This window comes from Eptatretus burgeri, chromosome 7, assembly GCF_056783735.1.
Source record: "Eptatretus burgeri isolate ZD-2024b chromosome 7, Ebu_testis_v1, whole genome shotgun sequence".
Lineage (NCBI taxonomy): Eukaryota > Metazoa > Chordata > Myxini > Myxiniformes > Myxinidae > Eptatretus > Eptatretus burgeri.
In genome coordinates this window covers 110,985,823-111,006,351 of record NC_140967.1, presented here as the reverse complement: position 1 = coordinate 111,006,351, position 20,529 = coordinate 110,985,823, and the positions used below count along the sequence as shown (strand labels likewise).

At 43.7% G+C, this 20,529-nt stretch overlaps 1 protein-coding gene across 2 annotated transcripts in view; it reads right to left on the bottom strand.

Moving 5' to 3' along the window:
• LRPPRC (leucine rich pentatricopeptide repeat containing) overlaps window positions 1-20,529 on the bottom strand; it is a 171,564-nt gene that overhangs the window by 51,521 nt on the left and 99,514 nt on the right. For both annotated transcript variants that reach the window (XM_085890292.1, XM_085890290.1), the window contains exons 29-31: window positions 17,865-17,964; window positions 418-541; window positions 201-289 (exon numbers count right to left, since the gene is read on the bottom strand). In XM_085890292.1, coding sequence (XP_085746418.1) covers window positions 201-289; window positions 418-541; window positions 17,865-17,964 — 313 coding nt within the window. The remainder of the gene's footprint in view (window positions 1-200; window positions 290-417; window positions 542-17,864; window positions 17,965-20,529) is intronic.

Sequence of the window (20,529 nt, the reverse complement as noted above, 5' to 3'; positions counted from 1 at the left end):
GGGGCGTAACAAACGAATTTTTTTATATTTCACAAAAAATACTGGAAGTTATATCATGAGTGTCACCATAAGCATGGGGAAAGGGGTATTTGTGAAAAAAGTGTTGTTTTGTTTTTAAATATAAAACTATACATCGATATGAATCATGTCACGGTTACAAGGGAAGAGTGCTGTGGAGCTATTAATGTTTGGTGCTGTACCTTCAAGTTTTCCTGCTGTCACAAGGGAAGTCATTAAAAGACTGTTTCCAATGTTATCCAAGACGATGCTCGGATGATGTATCTTTGCTCTGTGGAGAAAAACAACCAACAAATTCTGTGGAATATTAATCGCAAAACAAATTTATGAGAATTTTAACCGTCCTCAACTCCATCCACAACTAATATAATGACAAGATCAGCAGGAACGAGCACTTACAGTTCCATGATCGACTGAGCCTCGTTAACAGCGCCGATGGAAAGCTGTGTCTTGGCCAAATGCAAGTAAGTGCTGGCAGAAAATCCATGACCACGATCATTCATTCGCAGCAGATTTAAAGTCTCTGAAAACACAAAAAGAAAAACCCAAGCAGAATGTTATTTAACAAAAATTTCATGTGCAAAATCATATGCTCCGTCGTAGTAGTCACATCTGAACTGCTTGCAATTTTAAAATGCATTTATAAAATCATCCGGTTTGTGAGCACAACTTCAATCAAGTTCTTTTGGAGCGTATATGCTATGGAAATAATTATGGAAACAGAGGAACAACTGGGTATGAAATGCAAGTTCCTTTGTGATAGAATTGCATTTCATGTGCAAAATCAAATGCTCCGTCATAGTCGTCACGTGTCGATATAGTACATTGTGATTGGTTATGCACACAGTCACAAAGTGCCACAAAGGCAGAATGACTGCAAAGGTAGAGGAGGTGTTTTTGTATGGGAGTGTGGTGAATATGCAACGAATAGTAATATGGTTCCTGGAAAGGAAATGTCATATGACAAACACATTGTAAACAGTTTGAGCAAGTGGGAAGACTTTTGTTGTTGATTGTGAAGGTGTGTTAGGGTGTAAATCAAAGCAAGAAATCTATATTCTCACCTGTAGAGATTGTGGCTTGCATTATGTTGGTAAAACTTCACAATGTTTGCATCAACGTTTTCACGGGCTTCGGTCTCGGGGGACTTCTGGTGTTGAGACGTATTTGTATCATTTGATGAGGTAGGACATAATTCTAGTCATTGTTCAATGCAAATTATAGACTGTTCATGTTGATGATTTTGATAATGAAGGGGATTTTAGTGCTGAACTTAGACGCAAAGAGGATTTTTGGATTTGGACCGTATGTGTGATCTATCCTTTGGACCTAAATAATAGGGTACACGATACAAGATACGGGGTCTGTTTCTCAGGGTAATGTTAGTGTGAGGAGTATTTTGCTAATCCAATTAAACAGAGATCTAGGAGTCATGGTTGTTGAAAGAGGAGGTGGGATTTCAGGTATAATTGATACACAAATGTTTTTATGATGGGAAACCTTTTCATGAGTTTTATACTCTTTTGAGATCACGTTCCAAGCATTTTTTAGCGAGTATTTACAAAATTTAACAAACACATAGTATGATGAGTTTTCTTTTTTGGTAGAGGCATTTTGTCGCTGGTGGTGTCAGGTCAGGTCAGATGAGATTAGAACTGTGAGCCAAAAAGATCTGTGATGGTGTCAGGTCAGGTCAGATTAGATGTGTGACTTGCTTCAGGTTCCATGCAAACCTGCACTAACCTGTTTCATGGTAGGGTTGTTGGCGACGAAACCGTCTCCCCCACCAAGTTTTTTGGTGAGGAGGGTATATGATATGGACACCAAGAAGGATGAAGAACAAAACCTGTCAAAGGGTAGAGAAGCTCCTTGTGAGCGAACAGCCATTCATATCTAGTGCCCAACTGTGTCAGCGGACGTCCTGCAGTTGGGTAAAAAAATTTTAGGAGGCGGTTGGTGGCAGGATTTGCACTCCAGCCACCGTAAAACCCTTCACTCCCCAAAACACAAGTAAACCGCAAAGAAAATTGAAAACCCACTCCGTGGGACTACCTCCTGTGCAGCTGCCCTCTGCAGGGCAGCTCTTCCGATGAAGGGTTTGGGGCAAATCCTTCGGGACCTCCAACCTTTGATGACAGGAGGGAAACCACGAGGTAACCTTCCCGGGTCAGATTGTGGATGTGTGTGTCAGGGTGGTGCTGAGGTGTCGTCCACCGTACGGTGGTCTCCTTGGGTTAACCTAAGGCGGTCCCTTCGGGTGCGTGCCTGTTATGTCCTCTGATGGTTAACATCCCCAAGGAGTTTCTGCAGCTCTGTCCAACAAGCTAACTCCCATGATAATTGAGGAAACACCGGTCAACGTGCACATTATGAGACTGAGGATTCATCGCTCCTTGGGTGTCATTTCCTTGATCTCTGGAAATGCTCCAACTGAGGCGAGTGATCTCACCGTGAAGGACGCATTCCATGCCACGCTCGAGTCTGTAGTCGATCATTGCCCCATGTGAGATACTCTTCTCGTCTTGGGGGATTTCAATGCATCAACTGGAAATGATAGGGATGGTTATGAGACATGTGTTGGTCCCCATGGGTCTGGAACTGTGAACCTGAAATAGCACAAAGTTCCTTGACTTTGCAAGAAGTCATCGACTTAGGGTGGCCGGTTCATGGTTTCAGCGTCCACAAGCTCATCGCTGGATGTGGTATTCCAACGCTGGTGGTGTGGCAAAGGAGATTGACCATGTCCTCGTTGATGGTCGCTGGAGGAGGATCCACAACTGCAGGGTCTACCGGAGTGCTCAGTTCCTCAATACTGACCACAGGCTTGTTCTCGCAACTCTGAAGTTGCAACTTAAATCCAGGAGAATGGAACCATTCCAGCTTAGGCTGGATGTTGGTAAGCTCAAGGATGACAGGGTAGCTAAGGAGTTTGAAAACTGGCTGAGAGGGAATTTGGCAGATCCTGAAGAGTTGTAGAGTGCCTTCAAGACCACCGTCCTTGATGTTGCCGGTGGATGTCTTGGAACTCACGGTAGGGCGAAGAAGAATTTTATCGCTCAAGGGACACTAGATACCATTTTTTTTTTTTTTTTTTTTTTTTTTTTTTTTTTTTTTTTTTTTTTTTGTATACCTTGGTCGAGGCTCGTATGAGAGCTAACACACAACTCACAGCAAGGAGGCATGAGACAAGAGGGGTGGGAGTGGAAGGGACAAAACATTGGGGGAACAGACACAGGTGAACTGTGGAAGGGAGAGGGATGGGGATGGGACGGGGAACATGGCGAGGAGAAGATGGACATTACAGGGACTTTCAGGAAGGAAAGCAGGAGAATTGAAGGAAGTGGGCTTGGGTGGATTATCGGGGGTAGAAAAGATCGAGGATTTGGATGGGGGAAGATAAGAGGTGGTGGTGAACAGCTGTTTTGAAAGCCTGGAGGGAAGAATGGGAAAGAATAGAGTGAGGAAGTTTATTCCAAAGGCGGGAAAAAAAGAGGAATGAAAGAGTGAAGATGAGCAGTGATTCGTGATTTTGGTAGTTTTACCAGAAGGGGGTTGTTGGCGGACCTTGAGCGCCCTGTGGAAATGTGGTTGGGACAAATCGCAGAGAGAGCAGGGGGGGCAAGGCTGGAGAGGAGTCGGTAGAAGACAGAAAGACCACCGACCAACCTGCGGTGATTGAGTGAGAGGCCCAAAGACTCAGCTTTCATTGCGGGAGATGCCAATGATCTAAAGCCCTGGTCTCGACAGCGTGAAGTCGAGAAAGGTGGGAGGCAGGAGCACCAGCCCAGAGGGGAGAGCAGTACTCCATCAGGCTACGGACAAAAGCTTTGTAAGTAGTCAGGAGCTCAAGAGGGCCGAGGAAGGACTTTGCACGACGGAGGATTCTCCAGTCGGCGACTGGCTTTTGAGGCAAGGTTGGAAATGTGACTTTCCCAGGAAAGGTCATGGCAGATAGTGAGACCCAGAAGCTTGAAAGAAAAGACTTCTTCCAGAGGATTGTTGAGAAAGTGGATGGGGGGTTTTGTAAACGGTCCTTTCGAAGAGACATCGTGAGAGTGTGAGATTTGTGTGGATTGAAAGACATGTTCCACGTGTTGGACCAGTTTGTGATTTTATCCAGATCTGCAGTGAGCGAAGAAGCTGCTGCTTGCCGGTCTGAGGGATGACAGATGGTACGGCAGAGGGTGGAGTCGTCGGCAAAGAGAAATAGAGGATTTTCCAGAGAGTCCGAGAGATCATTGATGAAAACCAGAAAAGAACAGGGCCCAGAACGCTACCTTGAGGAACTCCAGCCTGCACAGGAAGAGGGGATGAAAGAACTCCATTTAGGGCCACACGTTGACTGCGACAGGAGAGGAAGTCTGCGAGCCATGAGTGGAGATGGCCTTGAATACCATGGGAAGAGAGTTTGGTGAGTAGGGCAGGGTGCCAGACTGTGTCAAAAGCACGTGATATGTCCAGGGATACGGCTCGGATTTCCTGTCTGGCATTGAGGACCTCCATCCATTGATGGGAGAGCAGTAGCAGCATATCCAGGGTAGAGTGACCTGGTCTGAAACCAAATTGATGATTGGAAATCAAGCCATTGGAGAAGAGGAAGGATTTCATGTCTGAAGCAATGATGGATTCCATAACCTTGCTGATGATTGGGAGAAGGCTGATTGGTCTGTAGTTACAGGGATCTGTTTTTGCACCTTTTTTATGCAGGGCAGTGATGTTAGCAGATTTCCAAGCAGATGGCAGATGACCTTGGGAAAATGAGAGGGTGAATAGAACAGAGAGAGGGTGAGCAAGAGCAGAAGAGCAGGCTTTGAGGACACGTGGGCTGATGCCGTCTGGACCGGTTGCAGAATCTGACTCGAGGTTTGAAAGCAAGCTCTCCACCTTGTCAGGAGAAAAGGATACAGAGTCCAGGGACAGTTGGGTGCGACTGGGTAAAGTGGGTAGAGATAGTGATGGGTTTAGGACACAAGATTTAGCTGCAAACACCGAGTTTAGACATTCAGCTTTATCACGTGTGGAATCAGCAGTGCGGCCATTTGAGGTAAGGGAGGGGATGGAGGGGGAACATACACCAGAAACAGATTTGATTAAACGCCACCAGGATTTTGAGGAGGGAGAGAGGTTTGAGAGTTCAGACTTGAGATGAGAAAGATGTTGTTTTCTGGCTCTCCTGAGGGTAGATACACACTTGTTCCGAGCTTTGTGGAAAGAACTGAGATTGCCCTCAGTTGGGTTTGCTTTCCATGAGGCAAAGGCAAGTTGTTTCAGGACAACTGCCTCACTACAAGCTTCAGTAAACCAAGGGCGGGAGGAAGGGTAAGACAACTGAACACGAGAGGGGATAAATCTGTGCATGAGGGAGAGCAAGTTTCTTTGAAAGAATTCCCAGGATGAGTTGATGTTTGAGAAAGTAGTGATAGGAGACCAGTCTGTAAGTTTGATGGCTGCTCGGAGACCCTGCCAGTCGGCTTGAGTGAAATGCCAGACTCGACGGCGGTGAGGTGGTTCTCTGATGACAGCCAGAGAGATGTCCACTTTAACAAGGACGTGGTCAGAAGAACCAATTGGAGCGAAGGAAGAGCAGCAGATATTGTCAGGGAAATTTGTCAAAATCAGATCCAGAAGAGATGGAGTACCATTGGTTGAGATCCGGGTCGGGAAGTTGACCGATTGAGTCAGTCCCAATGAGTCACAGAAAGCTTTTGCTGATGTCCCATGGCAGGTGAGAGAGGTACCCACACCTAGCCAACTGGCGTGATGACAATTGAAGTCGCCACATAAGAGGAAGAGAGAGTTTGGATGAGAAGATAGAAGATGGTCCATGTTTTCGGAGAGTGAGGTGTAGATGGAGTCATCACTGTTCGGTGGACGGTACAGTACACATATAAACATGAGGTGGGAGTGGAGGGGAAGCCGAAGCCAGAGGTATTCCTGGGGGTGTGGGGAAGAGAGCAGTGCAGGGAGAGTGGGGAATAGAGTCTTTGATGAAGAGAACAACACCTTCACCAGGACGAGGCGCAGGTCTGTCATACCGTAAGAGGGAGTAACCAGGGAGTGATACTTGGGAGGCAGACACGGCTTGGGAGAGGAAAGTTTCTGTTAGGCAGATAATGTCTGGTTTGTCAGTGGCAACCTGCATGGAAAGATCTGAAAGGTTTGTGCGAAGGCCCCGGATATTTGAGTTCCACACTTTTAATGAAGAGGTAGGGGAAGAGGCTTTGGGTGCAGGAGGTGGAGGGGCGGGGGTGGGTAGGATGAGGGACGAGGGGGGAGGTATGGAGGGTTGCAGAAGGAGTGGGGGGCATTGCAGAATAGCGAGGGGAGGGGGCCGAATGAGGAGGAGAAAAGGCTCTGTGGTGCTGGGAGAGAGGGGGGACAAGAGACAAGGAAGATGGCAGTTGAGGATTTGAGGAGGTGGAGTGAAGAGATGGAGGTGAGAGGGCAGTGGAGGGAGGCAGGTTGGTGGATGAGAGGGGGGCAACTTAGAGAAGGAAGAGTGAGGGGGATGAAAGGCGGGACAAAGGTGAGGGGGGAATTTTTGAAAGAGGTAAGAGGCAGGCTTGGAGGGAGAAGAGTGGGATGGTTGCTTTGAGAGTGAGAGTGAGGGGTGAGGGGGGTGAGTTGGCACTGAAGTTGGAAAAAAAGAATGGTTGATGGAAAGCGAGCATCCATGGCAAACTGTGGTTTTTAAAAGTTTTAGGTCAGAGATGCGATTTAACACAATTCTTGATGGATGCAATGAAGGCGAATTCAGATTATGGAGAGAAGAAGCGCTGTAATAGTTGGATTTTTTAGGCAAGGAATGAAGGAGAGGTCGAAATGAGAGCAGTCTGTTAAAATAGCAGAAGAGAAGTGCATTGTGAAACAGTAAAGAGTACCACATGTGTGAGAGGAAGATGAAGCATTATAAGATCGTTTTTGTTGTTAATATTAATGTATGAGAGAGTTCAACAGATTAGGTCATGGAAGTGTAAAAAAAAAAGAAATCGAGGAAGACGAGGAGGAAGTTAAGAGGAAGAAGAAGTAGCAGAATCGGGAGAAGGTGAGCGTGTTGTTGTTGTTGTTGTTGGGTATATATATATATTTTTTTTTTTTGAGATAAGAAAGAGATTAGTTGGGAGAATGGGGGATGTTTGGAAAGTGGGGAGGATGAAAATTGAAGGTAATGGGGAGGATAGAAATTGAAGGTAATGGGGAGAAAAAACAAAAACAAAAAAAAAACGATCGAACACCGAGTGGAACCGGTAGGCCTCAAACCTAGGACTAGGCCTCAAACACCAAGTAAGAACGTCGACATAAATACTCACAAAATAGCACGATTTTTGAAACAAAACCGAACTAGGAACACACATTAACATGTAGGTGAGAAAATTAAACAGTTAAAACGGGACAAATAACAACCGGAACTTAACTTTGAGAATGTCAGCAGGGAGCCCCGAAGGAGACCTCTTGCCGCTCTAAACCGGAACCGGAAGTCTGACCAGAGAGGCAGGGCCAGGCTGAATGGCAGAGCTGAGCTGTTCAGGGAGCTGAGGCGTAAGGCTGTACGTGCACCAAGGGTGGAAAAGGAGGCCTGTGCGCGAGGAATCTGTGAGGGGGTAGAGCATCACCTGTGGTCAGGTGATTCTCGTCCTGTTTACAGGGGAATTCACGCATTGCATTCCTCAAAGCCCATTCCTCAGTGTACTGCAGTGAGAGCAGATGGTGATGGGCTCTTGACAGAGGAGTCCGAAGTGAAGGCCCGCTGGGCCAGTTACTTTGAGCGGCTGTACCAGGCTGATCCACCAGCTGTCGAGTTGGTTGTCAGGGGTGTTACTATTCCTATTGCTGACCTTCCAATCAACTGTGGTCCACCTTCGTTTGTGGAAACACAGGCTGCAGTGAACCGGTTAAAATGGGGTAAAGCTCCTGGGATGTGGCATCAATGCTGAACTTCTCAAGGCTGGTGGAAATGCTGTACTCATGTTGTTGCATGGATTCTGTGCTATGCCTGGAACACAGGCATCATCGCAAATTACTGGAAGAGGGGCCTTGTTGTCCCTCTGTGGAAAGGGAAGGGTGATCGCCAAGAATGCAACAACTACCGAGGGGTGACGCTGTCTCAGTGCTGGGCAAGGTCTTTGCTCGGATAATTCTCGATAGGGTTCGCCACTTCTGCTGGATCACCAACGTCCACAGCAGTCAAGCTTCACACCAAAGAGGTCAACGATTGACCGTATCTTTGCTCTTCGGGTCCTCACCGAACGCCATAGATGAACATACACGACATGGCCAAAAGTATGCGAACACCCCTTCCAATTGATGGATTCGGCTATTTCAGCCACACCCATTGCTGACAGGTGTATAAAATCAAGCAGAAAGCCATGCAATCTCTATAGACAAACATTGGCAGTGGAATGGGCCAGACTGAAGAGCTCAGTGACTTTCAACGTGGCACCGTCATCGGATGCCACCTTTCCAACAAGTCAGTTCGTCAAATTTCTGCCCTGCTCGAGCTGCCACGGTCAACTGCAAGTGCTGTTATTGTGAAGTGCAAATGTCTCTGAGAAACAAAAGATCAGCTACAAAGTGGTAGGCCACACAAGCTCACAGAACGGGACTGCCGAGTGCTGATGCGCATCACGTGGAAAAATTGGCTGTCGTCGGTTGCAACACTCACTACTGAGTTTGAAACTGCCTCTGTAAGCAACGTCAGCACAAACACTGTTCGTCGAGGCCTTCATGAAATGGGTTTCTATGATCACCATGCACAGCCACAGTAGAGCAGCCACACACAAGCCGAAGATCACCATGCGCAATGCCAAGCATTGGCTGGAATGGTGTAAAGCTCACCGCCATTGGACTCTGGAGTAGTGGAAACGTGTTCTCTCGAGTGATGAATCACGCTTCATCATCTGGCAGTCCGACAGACGAATCTGGGTTTGGCGGATGCCAGGAGAATGCTACCTGCCCGAATGCATAGTTCCAAATGGAAAGTTTGGTGGAGGAAGCATAATGGTCTGGGGCTGTTTTTCATGGTTCTGGCTTGCCCCTTAATTCCAGTGCTATAGCATCTTAATGTTACAGCATATAGTCCTTTGGCTGAGGGGTTTTCGTGTGCATGAAATGTACCCTAAGTTACCCTTCATTTTTTTTGAAGTAGACCATGTATATAGACAGAAAAGCGAGGGTAGACATCTGGTAACCCGGCAATAACTGAGAAAATGACATCTGTTTACATGCCCTCCGCGACAAAATCCAGACCAAAAATTAGGGGGATGGGAAACGAAAATTGATGAAACTTTGCCACTATTAGTCACAGAATAACAAATGACCCCTCAAAAGAAAGGTATGGATTCCCTTAATTCAACAAAAAAAAATTCAAATATGTTAATCAGTGACGTCATCAGAGGTCAAAAGGTCATGAAAAATAGGTGCAGGTGAAAATTTGACCAGACCCGAAGCTGTCTCACATTTTGGGCACATGGAAGGTGTTTTAGCACCTGTTTGTGTTCTCGGTATTTGGCAGAGGGTTTAAGAGAAAAATGATATGCAGTAAACCATGCCAGTACCTTTCTAAAAAAGCTCAGTGTATGAAACTAAAAGTAATGTATTTTTAAAACACAGATTTTTATGGCGTTATTTAACGTAACAGGTTGGGGACATATCAAAGAGCTGTTGGGAACCAGTTCTTCAAACAGAATGATCCAACCAAATATGGAGAACAGCTGAGCATACTCGTGGAACTGAAAGAATGAATTGCACAAAAAGATCAACAGGAAAGCCAGAAGTTGCTGAACGAATTTCACGCAGGCTGCAAATCTCTTGTTGATTTTGATCAGTTCATCCTCGAGAATAGTAGCAGGAGTGAGACATTCAAGTACTGGGACACTTTCATTCAACTCATGTCGATACTTGAGAATCTCATTCGCAGCGATCGTGAAGGTAACTGGATTCTACACAAACAGACTGTCCAAGCCTTACTACCTATCTTTGCTGCCTTTGATTCATCTAATTATCTGAGGTGGTGCTCACTCTATCTCGAGGACATGCACAATCTTCCAGAAACAGCTCCTGAGGTACACCAGGCATTCATGGAGGGAAAGTTTGCTGTGCAGTGAACAAAAGGTCACTTCAAAGCAGTTGGAGCAGACATGGCCCTGGAACAGACCATCAACAAGTCCCAAAAAGGTACTTCGGGCATAATTGGCAATTCTAGAAAGAAACAGTTTGTGGCAATGTGGGAGCTCATCTACCATGAGATGCGAGCCACCAGTAGCCTCCATCAAGAGATTAGTGGGGTAAATATCACTGCTTATGACTCTGTTGTCAATCACAATTTCAAAAAGAGTGAAACGACCAGCTCAGAGAGGAATGTACAAGCAATCATGGATGTAATTGAGAGGAATGAGAACTCATTCCAAATTGCACCCATGGAATTGAAACTCCACAATATCCTCACCCAAGAGGTGATGACAGATGATATCCGTACTCAGCTGCTGAAGGTGAAACATATCGGTTCTGCAGCATATAACATGTTCCAAAAGCAGCGTCTGGAAGAAAAGACCTTGCGGTTATCTTTGAAGATTCACCGAACAAATCTGCAGACCTTCATGAGCATCCACAAGACAAAAAGGATGGAAAAGCCAAGGGTACATTGGTGACCCAGAAAGAACGAAGCTATCAGCAACATCTGGTGGAAGTTGCACGGGCCCGGGGGAAGCTCAATGGAAGACCTACTATAATACAGTGTGACACCGTCGTCAGACTTGTTTGACCCCAAGGGAATGATGAAGAAAGCTGTCAAATGTGCACTTGTTCAGGCATTAGAGAAGTCCCTTGGAAAACAGAATCGGAAAGAAACATCCACGGCAGACAATGTACATACAACATTCATCGCTGATATGATGGCCAATGTGCGCAAGATGAACGCCAAGGAGGCCAACACCTTTGGCGAATTCTGTGTGAATACACTGAACTATAATCACAATGCTGCAAAGGGTGCCAATCAAATCGACTTAGTGTTTGATTCATACGTGGAAATGTCAATCAAAGATTCTGAAAGGAAACGACACCAAACGATTGCTTCTATCGAGCTAAACATGATCAACCCAGAAACACCCTTACCTGTTGAAATGAACAGGTTTTGGTCATCAGGTCACAATAAGCAAAAATTTCAGATGTTGCTTCATCAGCAGGCCATTGAACAAGCCACCAATGGAAAGTCAAAGGTTAAATTGTATGCAAGCCACATAAAAGGGGAAACATCAGTACCATGCCACTTAGCAGATAGCAGGAATTCTTCTGAAGTCCCAGAGCTATGCTCTGATATAGAACAAGCAGATGGCCAAATTGTTCCACACGCAATGCATGCTGTAAAACATGGAACTCGCAGAATTGTGGTGCTGTCTCCGGATACTGATGTATGCGTATTGATGATGTACTACTGGAAAGTATACCAGTCAAATGGTCTTCAAGAACTGTGGGTCAAGGCTGGTGTAGGCGATTCAACACGTTACATTCCCATACATGCACTAGCTTTGACGGTAAGAGCAGACTTGTGCAAAGTATTACCTGCTGTACATACCTTAACCGGATGTGACTACAAAAGCAAGGTGGGAACGAACCCGGCAGCCTTGAAAGTGAACTCTGCTCGGTACTTGAAGGGATTCGGATTGAATGCAAATGATCCAAACATAGATACTTTACTCGAAAGGAGTGAAGAATACCTTACACAGGTACTAAAAAAGGAACCACCTGCAAGACGATCTGTCTTGAACAACTTCCACCTACAAGCCATGCCATTAGGAATCACATTCTTATATCATTCTATGCAACGTATCAGATGATATCTTTTCTGGCCGAGCCAAACACTCTTCAGCCGACCTCATACGCGTTCAAAGAAGACAATGATTTACTTGTACCAGAAATAGGAACATGTCCAATCCCAGAGGAGTATGTGATGCAATGCAATTGCATGAAGTATGCAACCAACAGATGTGGATGTGGAAGCAATGGACTACCATGCTGCAGATTCTGCAAATGCCAAAGCAAACAGGAGCAGGATACGACATCAAGTTGTAAGAATCGAGCTGGGTGTGCCTGAGTATTGGGACATTGCACATACTTTACTACATGTATGACCTACATACAGGCATCAGCTGACTGTTCGTGCACAAATATCAACATGACACAAGGTTTAGTCATTCAAACAAACCGGTATGAAACAAAGTTCTGTATATGCTCCCTTTCTCCGATATGCAGTTATGGGTCTAATGTGCATGCACACATGTGAAATGAATATCATTTTCATTTTCATGTTCATCATTTTCGTGAAAATAGATAAGGAAAACTGAGTTATTATGATTCATAACTAATAATCTTATGATTTCTAATCATTTAATTAATCATAGTTTGCACGGCAAGATGTCGAGGCGTCCTTGTATTTCAACTACCAATGGTAGCAAGAAATATATGTTATTAATCATTTATGTAATTTATTTAATTTATAAATCAATGTAAATTTATTGTAATTTATATTTTTAACTTTAGAGACAATAAATCTATTCATCAATGAGTATTTTGTGTCTGAAGTGTTGGCTTCTTGGCTGTTATTCAGTTTTCATGAGAACTTGGTCACAACCTTAACCGTTGTGTGACGTCACTCATTTACATATTTAATGTAATTAAGTTAATTAGTTAATGGGAATTAACTTAACTAAAGGTAGTTGAAGACAGGTCAGTGCATCTAATCTGATGGTTAATTTGTATTCCTGTGCAAATTGGTTGCAGTTACAGCTCTTTGATATGTCCCCAACCTGTTGCATTAAATAACGCCATAAAAATCTGTGTTTTAAAAATACATTACTTTTAGTTTCATACATTGAGCTTTGGAAAGGTACTGGCATGGTTTACTGCATATCATTTTTCTCTTAAACCCTCTGCCAAATACCTGGAACCAAAACAGGTGCTAAAACACCTTTCATGTGCCCAAAATCTGAGAGCTTAGGGTCTGGTCAAATTTTCACGACCTTTTGACCTCTGATGAAGTCACTGATTAACATATTTGAATTTTTTTTTTGTTGAATTAAGGGAATCCATACCTTTCTTTTGAGGGGTCATTTGTTATTCTGTGACTAATAGTGGCAAAGTTTCATCAATTCTCGTTTCCCCTCCCCCTAATTTTTGGTCTGGATTTTGTCGCGGAGGGCACGTAAACAGATGTCATTTTCTCAGTTATTGCCGGGTTACCAGATGTCTACCCTCGCTTTTCTGTCTATATACATGGTCTACTTCAAAAAAAATGAAGGGTAACAGGGTACATTTCATGCACACGAAAACCCCCTCAGCAAATTGACTAATACAATGACATTCCAGATGATTCTGTGCTTCCAACTTTGTGGCAACAGTTAGGGGAAGGCCCTTTCCTGTTTCAGCATGACAATGCCCCCGTGCACAAAGCGAGGTCCATACAGAAATGGTTTGTCGAGAACAGTGTGGAAGAACATGACTGGCCTGCACAGAGCCCTGACCTCAACCCCATCGAACACCTTTGGGATGAATTGGAAAGCACCAAATGTGAGCCAGACCTAATCGCCCAACATCAGTGCTCAACCTCACTAATGCTCTTCTGGCTGAATGGAAGCAAATCCCTGCAGCAATGCTCCAACATAGAGTGGAAAACCTTCCCAGGAGAGTGGAGGCTGTTATAGCAGCAAAGGGGGGGACCAACTCCATATTAATGGCCATGATTTTGGAATGAGATGTTGGACGAGCAGGTGTCCAAATACTTTTGGCCATGTAGTGTATGTTCCATGTCAAAAGTCTCTCCAAGACATTATAGCTGAGCATCAGGGAGTTTTGAATAATAAGTTTCACCTTAAATGTAAAATGGTAAATTTATCGATTCCCCAGTTTTCTCGATCCCGAAGCTTCATAAAAACCCGTATAATTTGAGGTCTATAACAGGAGTGAGGCAATGCACTTTTAAACAATTGTCAGCTACGGTTAACTCAGGTTTACAAGTGGTTTGGGAGCAATTTCGGAGGTATTGCATTGCGATGAGTAATAATTCTGGAATTTACACTTCCTGGCGTATTCGTTCCACTTCAGAGTTTTTCAATAGGATTAGATTCCTCATTATTTAATCTGCTGATGTTTTTGAATTTTATACTTTGTGATCAAACTTGGATTTAGTACTGGTTAAGGATGCACTCTGTAGTGTTAGTGGTAGATTTTTAATTTTTTTTTGGTCTGGAAAATTTTTTTTATGTGTCAGGTTTGCAAAGTCATTCTTTTCTCATAAAAAATGTGTGGTTATTAATTGTTTTGATGAACAAAAATTTAAAGATGACGTTAATTATATTTTCTTTAACACTTTTGTATCTTTTGGTGGGAAAATATTTCAACAAATAAAAGGCATTCCAATGGGAGGGAACTGTAGCCCCCTATTAGCGGACATTTTCCTTGTTTATTGCGAGTTTTCATTTGTGCAGAAGTTGATGAAGGACAAGTAGTAGTTAGGTTTCCCTAAAATATTATCTTCTACATGTCGTTATATTGATGATATGTGTGGTTAATTATAAGATTTTTGATCGGCTGATTTATCTGATTTATCCAGAAAGCGAAATATCAGATAAGAGTAGTTAGTAATTATCATCGTGTAGTGGCACATGTGGATGCATGAGTTCGAGTTGGAAATAATTGTTTAAGTACACACGTGTATCATAAAGTCCACTATTTTGGTTTTCCTCGTCTGGTATACTTTTCCATCTCGTAATGTACCAGCAAAGTTAGGCTTCAACTTGTTTTAATCTCAGCTTATTAGATTTGCTAGGATTTGTTCTGTTCAGGATGATTTTGTGGTTTGTGCCAAGAAGATGTATTCCATCATGTAAGAGAGGGGTCATTGTGCGACTTGTTTGACTTGGTCATGTGAGAAGGTTTTCAGATGTTATTGTGATCTCTTGTTCAAGTTAGGTTGGTTTGTGTGTGAATAGGTTCCCGTAGCATTGGAAGTTGTGTGAAAAAACAATAATAAATAATGGGTAATAGAGTTTTTAAATCAATTAATGAAACCGGAAGCGTGTCATTAGTGTTTACCGGAAATGGATCTTCATTATAAATAGAGGGCCTATGTGTTGATGTGTGTGCTGGTGGATTCCTGTGTACATTCTGTGGAGGTAAGGTAAGAAGTAGCAAGGTATTTCTGGTGTGAATGGGGTGTGTGTGTGGTTTGTATTATTTCCATTGGTGAGTTTGTGTGTGTGTCCTTCATCTCTTCTGTCCTTCATCTCTCTTTCCTTATTTCTGTTCTCCATCTCTCTTTTGTTCCTTTAATTTGTTTTTGGAGGGTTGATCTTGCAAATAGTTTTTGTAAGGATCACTTGGCTGTGCATGGATGGGTTTGAGGGTAGTGTAGTAGCAGCTGAAACCCAAATCCTATCCAGGTTTCTCCTGATGACTCCATCTTTGCCTATTTGATGAAGTACCTTAGTGATTGTTGTCCACATGAGAGATGATGATGCAGGTGCGATGTGTGTGTGTGTGTGTGTGTGTGTGTGTGTGTGTGTGTGTGTGTGTGTGTGTGTGTGTGTGTGTGTGTGTGTGTGTGTGTGTGTGTGTGTGCGTGTTTACTTTTGACAAATGTGTGTCTTCCTGTTCTTGAATAAAAGTTAGTCTCCATGGATGTGTAGCTACCTGAAATTTGCTCCTCTTTTTCTTTTCCACCTGTAGCATCAACTTCCACATCCTCTTCAATCCCATTCTTCCCTCCTGGTCTTCAAGACAGCTGTTCACCCCATCTCACATAATCCCCAATCCAAAACCATGATCTTTTCTACCCTTGTTAACCCCACCTCCCCTCCTTCCAAATTTCCAGTTTTCCCTCCTGAAAGTTTCCTTCTGTGTCTTTCTTGTCCACTCCATGCATCCTTCTCCTGCCCCCCCATTACTCTCCACACCCATTGGTTGTCTGCCTCCCCCCGTCTTGGCCTTCAGCTCTGCTCTTGGTGTTTTCCAACCTCACTTTGCTGTGCTTTTTGTCCTGATCTGTTCATTGTACTTGAACCAACTCCTCCAGGAGCCTCGACTTTGTGTACAATACAGACATATATATATATATATATATATATATATATATATATATATATATATATATATATATATATATATGTATATATATATATATAACGGATCTGAAAACCATTTGCATTCAACATACAGATGTCCCAAAACTCAGTTATGTCGTGAAGTATGTGTGTAGTCAGATCCCCTTCCTTTTGTCTAGTGGGAGAATCAAAGGCATGCGTTGCGATTTCTTTTAGTTTGGTTATTACATCTAACAAGCCATCTAACAACCATCCCATCTGCATGACCTCACAGCCCATTACGATCCACGGTACCATCGTGCTTGCAGCCCTCGGTTCGTGGGCCACAGCGCACCTTTGCCTGAGACGGATTCCCGAGGATGTTCGAGGCAGTTTCACCACCACGACCTTTCTCGAACACGCGCGGAGGGTCGGGTTTCTCCAAACAAGGCCGAAATCCCGCCCCGGAAAGGTATGCCATGGGACCCTGTCCAATCAAAGGCGGACAGCAAGGTGTGTTCACCAAGGCCCCTCTCAGCTGAGGGAGGTCGATAAATTCCAGAGCACTCTCTGAGGCAGAGGTTTTTTGGGGGTTGCTACAAAGGGGTTGTTACGAAGGTTGTTCGGAGGTTTTCGACGGGGTTGTTGTTGAGCGTGCAGTTCTTTTGAAGCGGAGGGTTGAGCAGAAGGTCGTGAAGGCGGCGAACGTGTCTCTGCTGGCCCTCTACAGTCTACAAGGAAGGAAAGAGCGACCACGACCCCCCTCCGTGGACCCCGGCCATTCACCACCTGAGCTCCGCCATGAACCTCGAGTCCCTGAGCGACTGGGGACCAAACCAGCGACCATTGTCAGGTGCCGCAGCACGGAGTACCCCCTTTCTCCGACGGCCAGGTACCCATCCGAACTCTGACCCCCAGCTTGTCTCTCTCCTCGGCTGTCAGGGTCCAATAAAGAACTCTGGGTTTATTTTCATTTGTGTGTGTGTCTGCATATGGGCCCGTCTTTAAGTAGAACTGAATAAGTGTTTTTGGATCATTGTAAATATTCCTTGCTTGCATATTCACGTTAAGTCTTGCTTTGTGTCTTCATTTACTGGAAATAAATCATCACAGAAATGTTCCCAGTCCGTTTCCGTCCCTTCTTGCATTGGTCCAGCATGGTTCGGATCTGAGTTTAGTCGGGGTTTTATCCCCGGTAAACGGACTATTGTAGCCGGGACGTCTTGGGCAGGCCCGCTCGACTGCATCCAAGCCGGAAAGGTGGGTGGGAGAGTGGTAGTCGGTAGGTGTAATTTTACCGCTGCCGGTGAAGTGAATCCGGTTCGGCCAGGCATTCCGAGGGAGTGGATCCACGGTAGCTGAGACCGCGTGGTTACTTAGGTACATTGGATCAAGACAAAATAACCCTACGCCACGCAGTTGAAATATTGGTGACCAGTCGGTTAAACGACCCGCCGGCTCGCGGAGTTATCCGAGCGACGGCCTACAATTCTGGGGAGTTTGGTGGGAGACGACGCAAGTTTTCCACACCTCGTGGTCGTTTTCGCCACCGACCCTCGGCCCACAACAATATATATTTTCTTGCTCAAATAAATAAAAAAGTAAATAAATAACATTTTGGCACTTCAATTTTTCATTGTGTGTGTCACCCTGGAAAACCATCAAAAATGATCAAGCATTGCATTTCTGTGGCTCCTTTAGAGGAGGCCAAGGAGGATTCCAAACAGTCAGATAAAAGGAGATGGAGCAAGCTGGCAGCCCATGCAGACAACTCACCGTCAGGTTTACGTTTCGCCTCGGCTAAAATAAAGCTGTCAATCCTCGATATCTGGTGGACTTCAGGCTCAACAACATGCCCGCGTCTTTCTGAAAAATCCTGTGTGGAAAGGTCGAGGGAAAGGGGGTAGTGTGGGGAAGGATGTTGAAAAAAAAAAACAACTCAGATGACAAGGAACTTGTAAGATTTCACCAACAACGAAAAGGTAGATCCATTTCCCATATTCAGAAAGAAACAGGCAACCCTGTTTGTAGACATGACAGCATCTGCAAAGACTGCTGGCATCAGGAGTAGATTCACACTCATTAAAAGTGGTCATGTCACTGTTTGAGTGATGAATTTTCCACTAGGCAATACAAAAATATGGGATTCTTTTTTCTTTTTTCCCCAGGCAAACTGAATAACACGTCTATTGTTTATAAGGCAACCATTGGAACAAACAATACAGATTGATGAACAATGACACAGGTTACGATCGTGGTTGAAAGCACGTTCCAGTGAGGGCACAATCATAGCCAACAGCACTCAAACAGTTAAAAAAAAGTTTACGTGTTTTTGTTCATGTAAAAATTCTCAAAATTAAACAAAACAACTGTATAACCCCAAACACACCAACTGAATGACACCGAGATTGAAGATGCATCATTGTATCTTCTTCAACAACTTTCGACAACTATGATCACTGCTCTGATCAAGCACAAGGTATGGCAACAGGTGGAAACATTGTACAGTTTGAGTGCTGAATTTTATGCACCAAACTGTGTGCTCAAACCTTACTTTCCACTTCCATGGGAAGCTTGTGTTGAAGTACGTATTGCGTGAATTCCCGCTAGTATTAACTTTATAGGGGTGGGTGGGGGAGAGAGGGCAAAGAGCTGGCAGAGGGGATGGAAGACTTGGGGTTGAGGGCTGGGTAGGGGTGGGAGGAGTAAATGGACAGCCTGATGGATTTAACATGTAATAACAGCTCCTCACAGCAAGGATCAGTGGTTCAACCACTTGCACGATTCTCCTTGTACAGGTGAAAAATCACAAGTGTCCTCCACATTCTCACTGGGGGAAAGGGTGAGGGGGAATTATTATGTTTTTCAGAGGTACACATGCATAAAGAATTATCTTATTTTATATCGTTGGATGTGGTCTTAGTGTAGTACAGGCATGATGGGCCGAATGGCCTTGTCTTGTGTGAAAGTTCCTTGTTAAGATTTATTGGCATCGTATAAACATGGTCAGAAACTTCGCAGTGATCAACAACCATTGTCAGGTTTTGTATTTGTGTGGAGCAGAATCATCTTCACTTCATGCAATGTGAACACGGCACTTCGGCATTTTCCATGAAGTTCACATTAGGGGACGACGACGGGAAAAATTCAACAATGGATGTTATTTCTGTGGCGAGGCAGCATCTACCGACATAGACCGACATTCCCATGCCTTGCTGACATCTGATCAAGGTAAACGCAATTGCAAGTTAACCCATATGCAGCATCAAAATACCTTGAAAAAAAACCCAACTGGTTGGAGAAACTTACATAATCGCAGAAACAACGTGTATGGACACAGGAGTCTTAGCTGTACACCCCATCCGGATGAAATGGGTTAAGAAACTAATCCACACAGAGGAATAGTGCCCTGATTCTCCCGTAGACAACAGTGCCCTTTTGGGACATGCATGCCGCTGGAAATTTTTCGCCACTCATTCGCAATATTAAACACAGGATTGGAGCAAATACTAAAACATAATTCCGACGTTTTATCGCATCACTAATCACATCTTAATGTTAACATTAATGTCGATGTGTACGCTGTAGTTTCCCCGATTAATAATGCAAATAAAGGATAAACTGATAGATTAACATATTTAAGAATGTTATCAACTAGTACAGGCCTTGTCAGGTGTTGTTATTTAAAAAAAAAAAAGAGTTGATATAGAAATTAAACACAAACACCAACTGCATGTGTACAAGTGTCAAATTCAACATGAAATATTAAAGTTTAGTGCATGATTAAAGGAGAAAATTCTTTGCATTTCATCGAAAGAGTCCATGTCTTTTAAAGTGCTTGATAGTCACAAAAAGTAACATTTTGGGTAATATGACAGATGCCACACTTTTGCATTAACCATTAAAATAACAAATAACGACTTTCTATGGATTTAAAAAACCAGAAACAAAACACAGAAACGAGTGATCCGTTACTACACACCGCTTTAATAAACCACACAAATCACATACTTAATGCAAATATACATACATATATATATATATATATATATATATATATATATATATATATATATATATATATATATATATATATATATATATATATATGAACATTTTATTGATTGAAAAAATGAGGACACAAATACAATCTTATGTACGAGTTCAAATAAAGACGTTTGGTTACTTTTTGTCGAGGAAACCAGTTCCGACCTTGGACGATTTGGGAGCTTATTTTAGCCTGAAATAGTGTTTGGAACCGAGCTTTTCTGCTCCTTATTTTCACTGTAATTCAATCATTTGTCGGATTTTACATTCCGACCAGTTTCTACAATCACAGCATCACCCTGCATACCGTGTTATGATTTGTTTTTTTTTTGTTTTTTTTTTTAAACAACAAAAAATTAATAACCCAAAGTCCCCCTAACTGTAACACTAACCC